The sequence below is a fragment of the Anas acuta genome, chromosome 7 (genome assembly GCF_963932015.1).
Source record: "Anas acuta chromosome 7, bAnaAcu1.1, whole genome shotgun sequence".
NCBI classification, from domain to species: Eukaryota; Metazoa; Chordata; class Aves; order Anseriformes; family Anatidae; genus Anas; species Anas acuta.
Window position 1 is genome coordinate 13,212,404 of NC_088985.1, and position 13,769 is coordinate 13,226,172.

The 13,769-nt window shown below is 42.3% G+C and overlaps 1 protein-coding gene and 1 long non-coding RNA gene across 4 annotated transcripts in view; one reads left to right on the forward strand and one right to left on the reverse strand.

Annotated features, from left to right (window-relative positions):
• The window catches only part of ZCCHC24 (zinc finger CCHC-type containing 24), a 110,801-nt gene that overhangs the window by 88,238 nt on the left and 8,794 nt on the right, over positions 1-13,769 (forward strand). The window contains exons 3-4 of one of the 2 annotated variants that reach the window (XM_068688517.1): positions 6,339-6,503; positions 9,327-10,380. In XM_068688517.1, coding sequence (XP_068544618.1) covers positions 6,339-6,503; positions 9,327-9,389 — 228 coding nt within the window. In that variant the 3' untranslated portion in view covers positions 9,390-10,380. Of the gene's footprint in view, positions 1-6,338; positions 6,504-9,326; positions 10,381-13,769 lie in introns of those variants that run through there. The other variant, XM_068688518.1, reaches the window with a different exon arrangement.
• LOC137859450 (uncharacterized) overlaps positions 1-13,769 on the reverse strand; it is a 95,289-nt gene that overhangs the window by 69,684 nt on the left and 11,836 nt on the right. Inside the window, exon 3 of one of the 2 annotated variants that reach the window (XR_011098280.1) lies at positions 10,529-12,504. The exons of the other annotated variant lie outside the window; for it this stretch is intronic. This is a non-coding gene — a long non-coding RNA (uncharacterized lncRNA). Of the gene's footprint in view, positions 1-10,528; positions 12,505-13,769 lie in introns of those variants that run through there. 2 annotated transcript variants of the gene reach the window in all.

Consider the following 13,769-nt stretch of genomic DNA (forward strand, 5'->3'; position numbering starts at 1 on the left):
CCTAAAAGAGCAAAAGAAATGAACAGAGATGGTTGTCATAGTGGCTGATCAAAATGGCTAAATGGGTCTCTCTCAACTGGCAGAGTCACACAGCCTGTAGAGAAGGTCTAAGGGGTATTTGGGTAGTCTAAATTACTCTAAAAGCACCAGGACCAAGGAGTGGAGAGTAACTATGCTCCATAGAGGTACAGGTATGAAAATGAAATAAAGAAATGAGATATGTGGGTACGAGCAACCTTCTGTACGTAGCCGAGTGTGAAAATGTTTTCTATGCAAGGTGCCAAAATACACTACTAGCGAAAGCACAATATGTGGTGAACCCTGGAGCAGCAAACAGATACACACAGCCTGAGAAGAATGATTTCTATGAAGATGGTGGTGTACATAACTGATGATTCCCATGATGACAGGAGCAATACAGCTCTCTCCCTACTGAAGTAGCCCTAGGCCTTGTGACAGGTCAGACCCCCTAAGAAAATCCCAGAAAAAGTACACACTAGCCTCCTCTGTTAGGTCCCACAAACGGATTAGCAAGTTTTCTTTATTTTTTAGCCATGTCTTGTAATGATGTAGTTCCTCAGTCTGGTACGTATTATACCTAGAAACTCCATAGTACCTATTGTTTAGTTAATCAAATAGAAGCTTTTAATAGTAATGCTGTAATGAAGAGTCCCCCCTTTCCTTTAACTGACCCAAAACAAGTTCTCATCATATCACTAATGCACAAATTATACAAGGGACAGGAAGGATGAAACGAGGCATTAATTTGGTTTCTGTATCCCCTAGATGCTCTTCCTGTATTGCATGTATTAATTAAAGATGTAGCTACAACTCAGTTAAAAACCTCAAATCTCCAGTGCCACACACCAGCAACATCATACACCAGCAATGTGGACTACAACAGCATGCAAAACCAGAGCAGCTGTGTTAGAATTCATTTCCTAAACACACAACGTCTGCATCCATCCAGATATTGTTGATTTTCAGGTTTGAATTAATGCAAAGTCAGTAATGAAAAAAACAGTTGACAAATCTATAGATTCATCGTGTGTGTCATTTTGGCATTACTTTTGCTGAAAACTTCCACAAACAATCATTCTGCTCACAGAGCTGAGAAAGGTTGGAGGACTAAAGTAACTTTCCCAATTCTCTACAACCTGTAGCAGTCAGGAGTGGAGTGCCAGGACATCCCATACATCAAATCAGTCATAATACTTCATTTTTCCTTTTCCAACTGAGCAGTTGCAGTATCATTTATCAATCACGTTTCTCAAAACTGTACACAGAGAAGTGCAAAATAAGAATGCTGGAAGTGTATTTTTTTAATGCAGCCTCATAGCTGTACTGACTTGCAATTGAGTGTCAGAGGGCTGACATTTCAAAAACAGCTCTGACCTTCCTACAGATCCCTTGGGATCCAGTCAGTGCATCAGGCTATCGTTTCCTGTTCTTGCTTTTCTGCTCTGACGGAGCATCTTTCTAAGCAGACCCTTACAGAGTTCTTCTAGGAAGGGGACCCACCCACCAGTGTCATGCTGACTTCATCCTCCTCCTCTGCCGTACATCTTTCAGCTGCACAACACAAACCCAGGGGAAGATGAAGGAAAGAATAGTATTAAATAAACTGTTGCTCTGCATTTCACTTTGAGGGAACTCTGCAAGTTGTTTGTAACGATTCTAGTTTTAAGCAGGACGTGTGGGGGTTGTTTTGTTTTGATTTTGCTGACTGTGCAAACTGATACTTTGAGAGAACTGTCTGGGGAAAGTAAAGAGTCCTTTATTATGTCCATCGCTGCCAAGCGCTTTGGCAGATTCCTCCGTGAGATGCACAATCCGATAGGTTGTGTGAGAGCTTGGCTGGCCAGTTACCAGCAGAAAAGCTCAACTTAAACAGTTTTAAAATCTTATTATTGCCAATTTGTGGTTTTGGCTGAAGAAAGGAGGACGATGAAAAATAGAGGCAGCTGGGTGTCAGTGAAGGACGGAATATTGATGTCATTTTCATTGCTGTGCCATGCAAAAAAATACTGGCTGTATCTACAGGTTGGATCTCATTAAGGCAAAAATCAGGCAGCACTTTTAGGTACACCCTAGGTAAAACTGTGAAGATGGTGTCATTTGTCCTAGCCTTTGCCTTGAAGATTGAAATAACGTACCTATTTGACAAATCTGAAGGCAAGGTCCTTTCGTTTGTCTGGCTGCTCGTGGATAGAGAGCCTGGCAAGGACTTGTGCAGCATCTGTGATGCTTCCTGAATTCAAAGCCAGACAGAGTTCCCTTCAGCTTCAGCACTAAGGAGACCAGCCCAAGACTGACTTCATTATGTGCCTTGTTCCTGGCGTTCCTGGTGTTGTGTGTTGTTTTGTTTGTTTTCTTAAACTAAGGGCTCCTTGGCAGAGCTCCTGGGGTCACTCCCCAGCCAGACTCCACGGAGAGGGAAGGGGCCCAGGGCCACCACTCCCAGCCCAGGCACCTCAGGGAAGGCAGGCTCTCCCTTCTGCAAAGCCCCTGCTGTCTCCCCATGTGGACACTCAGCCATGCTTTAAGGAGTGCCTCGTTTTCAGTCCTTCCAGAAAAATATATGCGTGGATTTATAGCTCTGTGGATTTCATTGTCTCCAGATGCCTACCTGTGCTGGTTGCATTAAATGATCTTTGAATTGTCTGATGCACACATGCACAGGCAAATGAGAGTAACAGTCACATCGCAGTAGAAATGTATTTAAAGAGCAGAATAAAATTCAAATACCCAAGTTAAAGAGTTGACAAGGTCAAAATCTTGCCCACATTATGGTTTGTAACCTAGTTCGAATATTGTTTCCAGCACAGTAAGAGCCTGGTGGAGGATCCACCAAGCTTTCACAGCCAGGGGCGGTAACCAGGCCAAAGACTACCTAGGACTAGAGGTAACAGGACAACAGACATTAACATGGTAACAATCAAATATTTTGCCATTGTGAACACAGGCATAACTTTGCCAGATTAGTTCAAAACAAATTCATACCTACAGAAGTGAGAGAAGATACCGCTCGGTGAAGGAGTTGTAGGACGTAAACATCAAAGGCTTACTGTTAAACACCATTAAAGAGTCACAGGCTAAGTCCCACCTTTTGCCAAAATCAGAGGCTGGAGGCTAATGCCGAAAGACAAAGAATGCACCACGCTCTTCTTTGGCTCTTAGTTAAGAAAAACCACTGATGAGAACAGCTTCTGCCCTCCAGCTGGGCGAGTACAGGGCACTGCCTTCTCACAGACCGCCCCTGTGCTCATGCACCCTGTGGGCAGCCCCAGCTCTGTGCAGGAAGGAGCAGGCTGTTTCTTGGAAGTGCCTATGCAATTCAGCCATGCTGCTGGTGAAGCCTAAAAAAAAAAAAAAAACACCCTGCTCTGGACCTCTCAGGCCATTAGTGCATCACTCAGGTCGTGCCTTCCACCAAATACTGTCAAGTTTCTGTTTTGTTTGGACCTGAAGGGTGGAGGGAGTTGGAGAGTTGCCTTCACTGCTGTCACTGCTTCCTAATGATGTTTTTTGCTAGAGAAAATGAGCTTGTTTGAGAATCCAAATTCTCTGTCGGGCACAGTTTGAGAAACTGAAAATATGGAAAAGAAAATAATTTGTTAGGGCAAAGTGTAAACATCTATAAAACAGAATAGCAAAACACCTACAGAGAATGTTGTAGCTTTGCCAGCAAACTCAAGTCACTGAATGAGGAGGGAGCTGCAACAGCTGAAAAGTTAAAATAAATCCGAAGTTTAGTCTAGCAATTATAACAGGAAATTACCTCTGGAGTCAGGTCTCCTGCCTTCTTTTCCTAGTTCTGCTTCCGATTTACTGAGCAAGTTGGAGAAGCCAAATTTTAAGCTTCTGATTTAGAAAGCCTCTGTCTCCGGTGGCCAGCTATACACACAGAGGACACTGAGGATGAGCACCTTCGGTGCCCTCCTGAGCATCTGTGAGGGCAGAGCATCGCACCTCGACACCTCTGCAGCCAGCTAGCTCGGCTGCAGCAACCTGTAGCTGCCAGATGGTTCCAAGTGGCCACCTCTGAGCTGCCCCCGCCTGTGGATCATGGCTAGCATAAAATGTTGTTGTGTGAGTCTGATGGTTAAACGCTGTTTATGGTTGGCATAGCATACTGCAGTGGGAGTGTTATGTTTAAATGCTGTTTATAAACATTTGCAAGACTTCTCAGACATGCTCTGTCTCTAAAGCCTGTGCTATTGCTTTTGGAAATAATGCACTGAGTGACCCGTGCTTTTTCTGAAAGGGTTCCTGCTTAGTAGGAGTAACAAGGCTGCATTTCCAGCTCTACTGCACCAAGGGTTTCAGTAAAGCATCGTTACTGAAACCCAGAGTTGGAAACAATCTCTTCTACTGATTTAATAGTTTAGCCCCAGTTGAAACTGCAAATAAAGCAATGTGTGACGCCTCAGGAGGAGGGGAAGTGTCTCACAATCATGAGAGCTCTCTGTACACAGGGTTCCTATTCAATTCCATGAGAACTTCTAAATGAAGCGAGCATGTGGTCCTTCTTTCACTGACTTGAGTTGTGCTACAAATTCCTCAGAGGCAGAGCCAAATTAAGTGTCCCAAATAAGGACGGCTCCATAAATTGACATTTTCCTGCCCTACATTCAATTACAATCTCCCATCTTTATCAAGAGACACCATGGATCAGAGGATTAAACTCTGGGTGCCTGCCAGCACTCATTTAGTCATGGAAGTCCAAATGTTTCTCATTATACCAAGCACTTTTTTGTACAATACTACTGTAAGCGTGTGTGTCTTAGCGTTGGCTTCAACTGCACTATGAGCCAGAACATTCACAGTGACACAATGGATTCAGAGTCAGGAAAAACTATTATAGGTATTTATTTGTGCTACTGCATCCTATTTACTTATTTATTTAAAGAATAACTACCCTGAAGAATAAGCACAAATATGCAGGAAATATTGTTCACTGAAACTGAAAAATGGACAAAGTAGGTCTAGGGTGCCCCCTGGTCACCTTCCCCCAGCCAGGGTGCAGGGTGGAGTGCACTTGATGCTCCGTTCCCGCACACTCTGACGTGTGACACCAGAGGTATTGTGGCAAACACCATCAGGCACAGGAGCTGGAGTCCCAGCGCGCCTGCCAAGCTCAGGTCTTCTGCCAGCCACCTGCTTTCCCAACCCGTGTTTTCACATAGAAAGCTATTTGGACCTACACACTGAGAAATCATACAAGTTCCCAAAACAAAACAAACTCTTTCCCAGCATGATGGGTCATTTAGCTTTCATAATCTTAATCTGGGAACCTTAAAAAAATGCCCCACAGGCCTGACATATAAACAAATTCTGTGCTGGGTGATTGTACTGTTCGGCCACAATGCAGGGGAAGTCTCTTCCTCTAGGCAACAATAAACAAAATACAGTGAATATATGGGCAGTACTTCAACACCTGCTGGAGACTCTAGGAAAACAGGTTCATCCTCATAGCTCTCTTCAGAACAGCTGTATGCAATACTCGCCTTCACCTTAAAATATTAGCATATTATGTACATTATACTTCTGTTGAATACAATGCAGTTTGAGTGATTATGTAGAAGCCATCTATTTACATAAGGTCATTGTCAACTGTAATATCTTGTCTGGGCAAACAGGCTTTCTTTAGGCAATGTTTAATATTTAGACATCACAGCAGTCCATTTTATTTGGGAATATCCTTTCCCGTTTCCTTCAAAATATGAAAATTAGTGAAACATCATTTACAGAGAACAGGAAGCCTAATGAAGTTTGTGAAATTAGTAATCTCTGCTAATGAAAATCATGCCTTCTCTTCATATTCAACCCCAGTATGGCTGTCACATACAGCAATGCATATCCATATACTAATGGATTGCCAGAATTTCATCATTTAGAAGCTGTGCAATGCAAAACTGTGAAATGTTTTCTTAGTGAGATTCTCTTGGGGAACAGACAACGACCTACTTAAGAGCATCTTTCGCTAGTGAGCTACTTCTGATGCTATATACAGTGATAGCAATACTTATTCAATAGACACAATTTGGTTGTATTGAAATGGATATTAACAAATACTCATCGCAAGAAGTGCACAGACATTTCTAAATACTGAGCTTGGTGCCAGAAATGTCACAAGCATTCTTGAACTTGTGAGTGCTTCTCAGAAGTAACTCTCAGAACTTAAATTCGAGCTTCAGTGTATGAACTGTTCATGAAGATACAGACTTCATGCTTGGCTCTAGTATCTTTTGCCCAGTTTCCTAAATAAAAACATTGCTTTACTACTCCCCCTCCAACACTTTCTGGTCACTCATTGCTACCTCCTTGTTTTTCAGGCTCGCCCCAAAGGAGAAGGCTTGACTCCATACCAGGGCAAGAAACGCTGCTTCGGTGAATATAAGTGCCCAAAATGCAAGAGAAAATGGATGAGTGGAAACTCCTGGGCTAACATGGGACAAGAATGTATCAAGTGCCACATTAATGTTTATCCTCACAAACAGGTAGGAGAAATGCCTACCTGATGGCATACAGTTTTGGGACCTGGAATATGCTTAAATTTGCAAAGCATGGCTATGATCTTAACATGACATGACATGGACTACACGTGCCACAAAAAAAAAAGTTTCCCAAAGGAGCTGCTGTTTTGGGCATCCTGGAAACGTGAACTACTGCCAGAATTGCAAAATTTCAATACCCTTTCAGTAAAAATACATCCGAAACAAAATTTTTAGCTATCTTGCTCATGAAAACGGACTGTGGGGCCTTATAATCTGAGATGGAGCCATTAGACAACAGAGTAAGACAAATTCAGCAGTAGAAATGGCCTCATGATGCTTCTGACTCTTTGTATTTTCACCAATTTAATATTTTATTCTAGTGGTGTCAGTGAACTTATTTCCCATGTACACTTCTTTATAGCACCTGTTGCAATAAGAATGGATTTGATCTACAAGCTGTCTGTTCATAAAGATTAGTGATAAAACAAAAATACAGAGATGACACCTGCCTACAAAATACCTTAGTTAACAACAGTGAAGAGACAGCCTGGGTAAACAGAGGTTTCTTGGTTTCCATAATACTAAGTGATCTCCAAGATAAGAAACTCAAGAGAAAGCCTTTTATTTAACTGAAAGGGCCAAGCCTGAGTAGCAGCTCTGGTAGGCAATCTGTACCTGCTGTGCTGCTAGTCAGAACCTTACTTTCTGACCCTCATAGATCATCCGTCCCTTGAGGCAACATCCTGCATTTCCTGCTCCTGAATTTCCAAATTATGACGGGAAGACTGAATTGCACATCTTGCCTGTACCCTCTCAGAACTAGTTGCAAGCAGCCAGCCAGTTCAACAGTGGTTAGTGGGACAGACCAAACACATGAGCTTGTGTCCCTCGTTTCCCTGACTAAGCAGGCTACAGGCTGAGTTTGTCCAAGCTGGCTTTTCATGCACAAGATCACTTTTGACAACCCCACAACAATATTTTTGGCCAATATACACTATAGAGCTTTGCGTAACCAAAAAGAGACCATGGCAGGCTCTCCTCTAGAGAACAGTTTAAGAACTGCAGCTGATATTGGAGCAACACCTAGGATTTAATGCTGTCAATTCCAGTGCAGGCAGAACGGAGACATCTGGGAGTACAGCTGTCTGAAGCCACACAGAATTTTCCTTCAAGATGGCTGATACTGAGCAAATGCAAGGAACATAATGGAAATAGAGTGTGATTTTGCAATATTACAGCAAATTGTTGGAGATGGAATAGGTGGAAATTTTAAGAGTTTGGGAGGTGTGATTTGCCTCAGGTGCAATTCGTCCTAGCTGAATCTCAGCAATAAATAGAGCACTGCATGGGTCAAGTTACCTGCTGCCCACTCACAGCGGGTGCACAAACCATGGATGGATCATTTGGATGTACTTGCAATAGGTGAAAAGGAAATTCCATTGGGAACCTTAGGTGTCTCATTAACTACCTAAGTGCTTGTAAAATTCCTATAAAATCTTTCCATGGGCTCATAAGGAACACTTCATACCATTTCATGTGATTCTGGGGGGAGGAAGGGTGTTAGGAAAAAAAATCATCCTGAAGAATATTGTTACTTTATTATGATGAAAAAAGCAATCTTGAAATTCATTGCAACAAGCAGGAAAAGAGATAGAAATAAGCTTATTAAGCATTATCCCACCAAGGAGTATCTAATGAAGTATATTTCTTCCCTTTTATACACATGTGTATGCTCATCTAACTCCAAAGGCAAAATTTGGCTCGTTTCTATGGCAACATCGCATTCCAATATACAGCCAAAATATTGATTTATAATTGCTAGTACATTGAAGCAATATAAATGGTAGTTTTTGAAGTCTGGCAGAAGACTTGCTTTGTCTGGCAGAAGACTTGCTTTACACTTCACTATACGACCATTGTCTTTTTTTTAATAGCATAGGACTTTTTTTTTTTTTTTTTTTTTAAATTTTACAGTGAACTTATGGCCAAGTCAGTGAATATCGTTGTTTCTGTTGGCCAGTTCAAGTGATGTGATCCATTCTGCTGTCTCTGTGCTAATGCCACTCTGAGTTCAAACCTAAAAACAAGAGGTCACCTTTACAAAGTGCAGTAATTTTCCTGACAAAACTGTGACTGGAAACTATACTGCAAGTGAGAAAAAAGCAAGGAACAATTTCTTTGTGGTAGCATGTACACGGGAGGAAAGCTAAGCAATTTTCTTTCACTAACTTATGAGACAAGCTCAAAGCTCCTAAAGTCTCTGGTTCCTTGCCTCTGTTTAGACAGCTTGCTTAGACAACTGCACCGAAATCTGGGCTGAGCAATGCAGTCATTTATCACATGCATGGAAGTACAGTCTCGAGGGTCAGGGAAATTACAAGACCACTGATTTATAACACAAGTTTATAAATATTTACCTTGCTCTTCTAGATTCTTTCCATCATTTTTGTTAGCGTTCAAAGGGTCACAAGAAATCGTTCGAGAAGTATCCCATCCACCGTATCCAAGAGCTATTATATAGTGGGGAGTATGAATGTTTTGTAGTAAAGGAGGTTTGCAAATACTCCCATGGGGATGGTACCCCTCATGGCTGGGCTAGAGGAGTCTATGATCTGCATAGTACTGAACTCAAAGAATGTAGAAAGGCTGTAGCCCACAGTGCTTCTGGAGCCACATACACAGTGGGGAACAATCACAGCATCTGCACCGCAGGTCTACACAGTTGACCCCCAGCACTGTTTCCACATCATTCTGTAAGACCTTAACTTGAGATGTGAAAGGGCTTTACTCCTCTCATCTATCCATGTGTTCATGTCCCATCAGTAGGTGTTGCTGCTACGTGACATTAAGGCCGGGCACGGTGCGTTTCAGCTTGGCTTCCAGATGTAAACAATTTACAGCCAGTCACTGGAGCTTCTTCCCCGGATTTAAGCTTACAACCTCAAACTGAAAGATTTTGCATCCTGTTGTCTCTGCCTTACCTGTGTCTGCTTCTACATTTCAGTGTTACTGTCATCATTCCTTCTATTCTTTCTCATTCCTCCAGTGCTCTGTACTTCTGATTAAATGTACCAGCAATAGCCAGACAGTAAAGAAAACATCCGATCATGCACAGAGCCAGCAGCAAAGGAGAGTTAACTTAGGCTGCATGAGGTCAGCACTGCTTCTTGACTGAGCCTAATGTTTGCTAACCCATGCATGTTTTTTGTCCAAGCACCCAGTCCCACACCAGACTCTCTAAACATTTATCAATATTTGTCCCTGTGGTGTTATTCTACAGCATTTTGGAAAATATTCTGTACCCAGTCACCAGTACTCTTATGCTAATGCCTTGAATTTTATAAAAGCACAGTGAACAATATTTTTTTAATTACCAAGTCCAGTGTTTCTAGTTGGAAAGTTAAAGCACACTTGCATATGGTGCACATATTTGGATGTATTACAATAAACTATTAGAACTACCACATTCCCTTAGCATTTTCTATATAAATTTCTTGCTTATTCTTTATTTTCATTACTCTGTTGGCATCTACCAAAGTAGAGTCCTGATTCATGAATAGAGTTCCTATGCACTTCTAAACAATCACTTCCCAACCACCCCTCAGTCCCCCTCAGGGCATTAGTCAATGCACTTAGCTAATTTTTTGCTCCTACTGCCTTCATTATATGGGATCAGACAGAGGACTTCAACTCATCTGAAGCTTCCATTGGACCTTTTTTTTTTCCCCCAACTTAAATTTAAGAAAAGAGACTGCCTGTCCCCAGAAGCCATTTTTACACTCAGTACCTATACAGATCAACTCTGTTCTTTTACTGCAAAGTTGTCATATTGTGTGATGTGATAATAATACAAGTAATTCATAAATTAAAAAAAAACACAACAATTAACGAAATCCAGATGAACTGGCTAGACAGAAGTTTGATTAGTTCAGACAGTATTTACTTCTAGCAAAAGAAATGATTTCTCCTCCAAAATCTGGTCAAAATAACCCCTCTGCAATGTGTTACAATTCAGTATCTCTTTCTTACTCATTAACCTACCATTCAGTAAAAACTGTTTTTCTAAAATCTGCTAGGTCACAATGGTACCTTGAACATTATTAGAAAAGGACCACTTTTATCAGCAGATGCTGATCATTGTTACTTCCTCAGCTTTAACTATAGCCTTATGCCAAGTTGCAAGAGCCTGCACAAGCATAAAAAGTACGTTAACTGCAAAGAGCTCAGACCACATCTAAAAACAGTCAGTTACTGCATTTCCCCAGTGAGGGCATGTTATGAAGTCTCCATTCCTATAAGCATACACAGTATGAAAGAGTTGGCAAAACATTCAGTCACCTGTCTACACACAAGAACTCATACCAGGCCAGTTCAACCCCCCTCATTTCATGTGTCATCCCAGGTGGGAGAGGTGCTTACACAAAGATATGGATCTAGGACAAGACAGCAGCCATCTCCAAGGATACTTCCCCTTCCTCTAGCATTGCCAAGTATCTCTATTCCCCATCTCTCAGCCAATTGATCAACATCTGTAGAGCCTGGTCAATAGCTGAAACGTAACAACACAAACCACCATGCTTGGTTACGTCAGCCCTGAATATTGAAGATTACAATGCTTTTGTCCCATTTAGGAGAAAGCTTTGAAATTCTTCTGTTCAAAATGGCTTGATATTCCCCTTGATACTATGGCTTAAGAGTTGACTCTCAGTTCCCAGGCATACCCTTTTCTCTAGTCCTCACTTCGTCCCTCTATTTCATCTTACCCTGTTACTTCTCTCAATCCATGGACTTGCAGTACTGCAGGGCTTCTCCACATGGTATTCACAAGGGATGATTTGAGCTTGAGAACTTCCATTTAACTGTCTCAAGTAATAATATCACAGTATTGAAGATAATCATCTCCACTGGATAGCTCCAGGGTAGCCATTCAAGCACACATGCTGGACCTGTGAATGGCTTCGACAGCTATGCTAAAATCTTGATTTCCTATGCATACCTTTCGTTAGTTGGTCCCTGGAGATGAGAGCAGCCACACTTCCCTGCCACCTGCTCTTTGTTCCTGGAGGCTCGCTTCCTGGAGTGAAAAGAGCCTGTGCCAATTCCCCACAAGGAAAGCCTCTATTCAGCCCTGTGCTCTTATTCCACATACCCTATCTGTGAGAATGAGCTTTTAATCTCTCTGGGGCAGGAAAAGTCTTCTCAGCAATTTTACAGCTGTGTATATACTTCAGAGTGCTCTATAAATACAGCTCTAAATCTCTGCATTTAAGAGAGATGGCAAAGCATGCCTACAAGTGGTAATACAAGAGCCTGACAAGCAAATCTGCTGCTATTCTCCCAACTAATTCAGAGCAGAAAGATCAGGTGGCTCTCACACCTGAGCTGCAAAACTGCTCCTTGCTTTAAGGAAGCTCCACATGCATTTTTGTTTTCACAACTAAGTCGTGCTACCATGCTGCTCCTCTTGCATTTCCACCGCATCCCTCAAGCGGTAAATCCCCCAGCAGAAGTACGTAAAGGAATTCACAAGACACGGGGCAAAAATTAGAGGCCTGTGGAGCTCGGGTCTTACTGAGGAACAGGAGAGCAAAGAACAGCCGTGACCAAGTTACTGGATGGCTATTAAGTCTCAGACAGGACTTAATCCTACCTCTTATTCTTCCAAGGACTCGGTATTCTGTAGTTGTTTGTTTGTGCTCCTTCTTACATTGCCCCAACATGGAGCCAGTCCTTTTAGCCATGCACTGGCGTTCTTGGCACTATAAAAGCCCAGATGCCAAGCTTTGAATTTTCATTTTCTTCTCCTGCCCGCTCTATCAGCAGCATCTGTGCCTGTGGTTGCTTCCTGGCTGGCCTCTTATCAAGGCTTTGTCTCTGACTTGGTGGCTGACTCCAGTGCTGTTTGTGATGACAGCTGTTGCACTGCTGTGGAACCAGCCATCTGGGGATTGACTTGTCCTCTTGGACACTGCTTGCTTCCAGCTGTCAGGAATTTATTGCTGGCCTGAAAATAATTTGGTATGTAAATACATTCTTCATAATATCCAAGCTATTACTTCCACAGGCAATGCAGCGGTTGCCTCATAATTCCCCTTCCCAGGTGTTTCTCTTCCCTCAGCATGGGGAGGGATGGCTCTGATCACTCAGTACAGCGTTCAGCAGTTTCAGGCCTACAAGTATGATCTTTCCTCTCTTTGGACTTAATCCCTCTGCAGTGGCTGGGGGGGGAACCACTGCATTCCCACCCTCAGGTGCTCCAGCAGTGGGGAAACAGGTCACCCAGACTGCTGCTTCTCTCTCAATGAAGTAAAATGCATTTTCTTGCATTTGAGTTTTGATATGACCCCTTATCTATCAATGGTGAAATCAAATGGTTCCAGTCTAAAAAAAAAAAAAATCAACCTTCTAAACAGAAATATAAGCACCCATTTAATTCCATTGAGAATAATTTCCCTTAAGGGTGTGCTATTGATGTTTCCTCTTATACCTAACACTTTATAAGCATGAGGTGTTTTGACTATGTTTGGGTTTTGTTCTTTTTTTTTTTTTATAAAAAAAGAAAAGCTGATTTATGGAATGTGGGGTTCAATCAGTACATGTAGGCTGTGAGAGCAATAGTGCACAGTCAAAATTTAATTTGCAGGACAGGAATTGCTATATAAATTTAAATTTAGTCCAGCATTATTCCCCTCAGGCAACAGCATTAGTCACTACCACCAAATGCTTTCGTGGTGGAGCTGCACAAGGTTATTTCCACCTAGCAACTACCAGAAGAAAGTTAAAGAAAGATGCACAAACCTGGGAAATTGGAAAATGCCCACCCCCATAGTTTTTATGGGAAATAAACTGCCAAATCCTGCAGGCTTGCATTAAATATATATATATATTTCAACTCTCCCTTTTAATGGAAAAAAGTATGCCCTTCCCAGATAAGCAAAGCAGGATTTTCTGCTGTTTTATAAGCATTTCACCTCTTTCTAAGGAAAGGTGTTGGTTCTTCAGCCCAACAGCCTGTCCCCTTCCCTCTCAGCAGTAGCACTGAACCAGGAGCACCAGAAAGGTCAGGAGCAAGCCTCCCACAGACTCCACAGCTATGCAGACTTTTCACATCAAACAATCCCCCAAATCAATAGGTGCTATCAAACAGCCCAAGCCTGCCAGACCCTTGTTGTGGTCAGCATCTTCTCCTTCCCTTCTGCTTCCACCACAGCCAAGCTGGTGAGAGTTGCCCCAGGTGAGCCTCAACTACCTGTGCCCACAAAGTCCTCC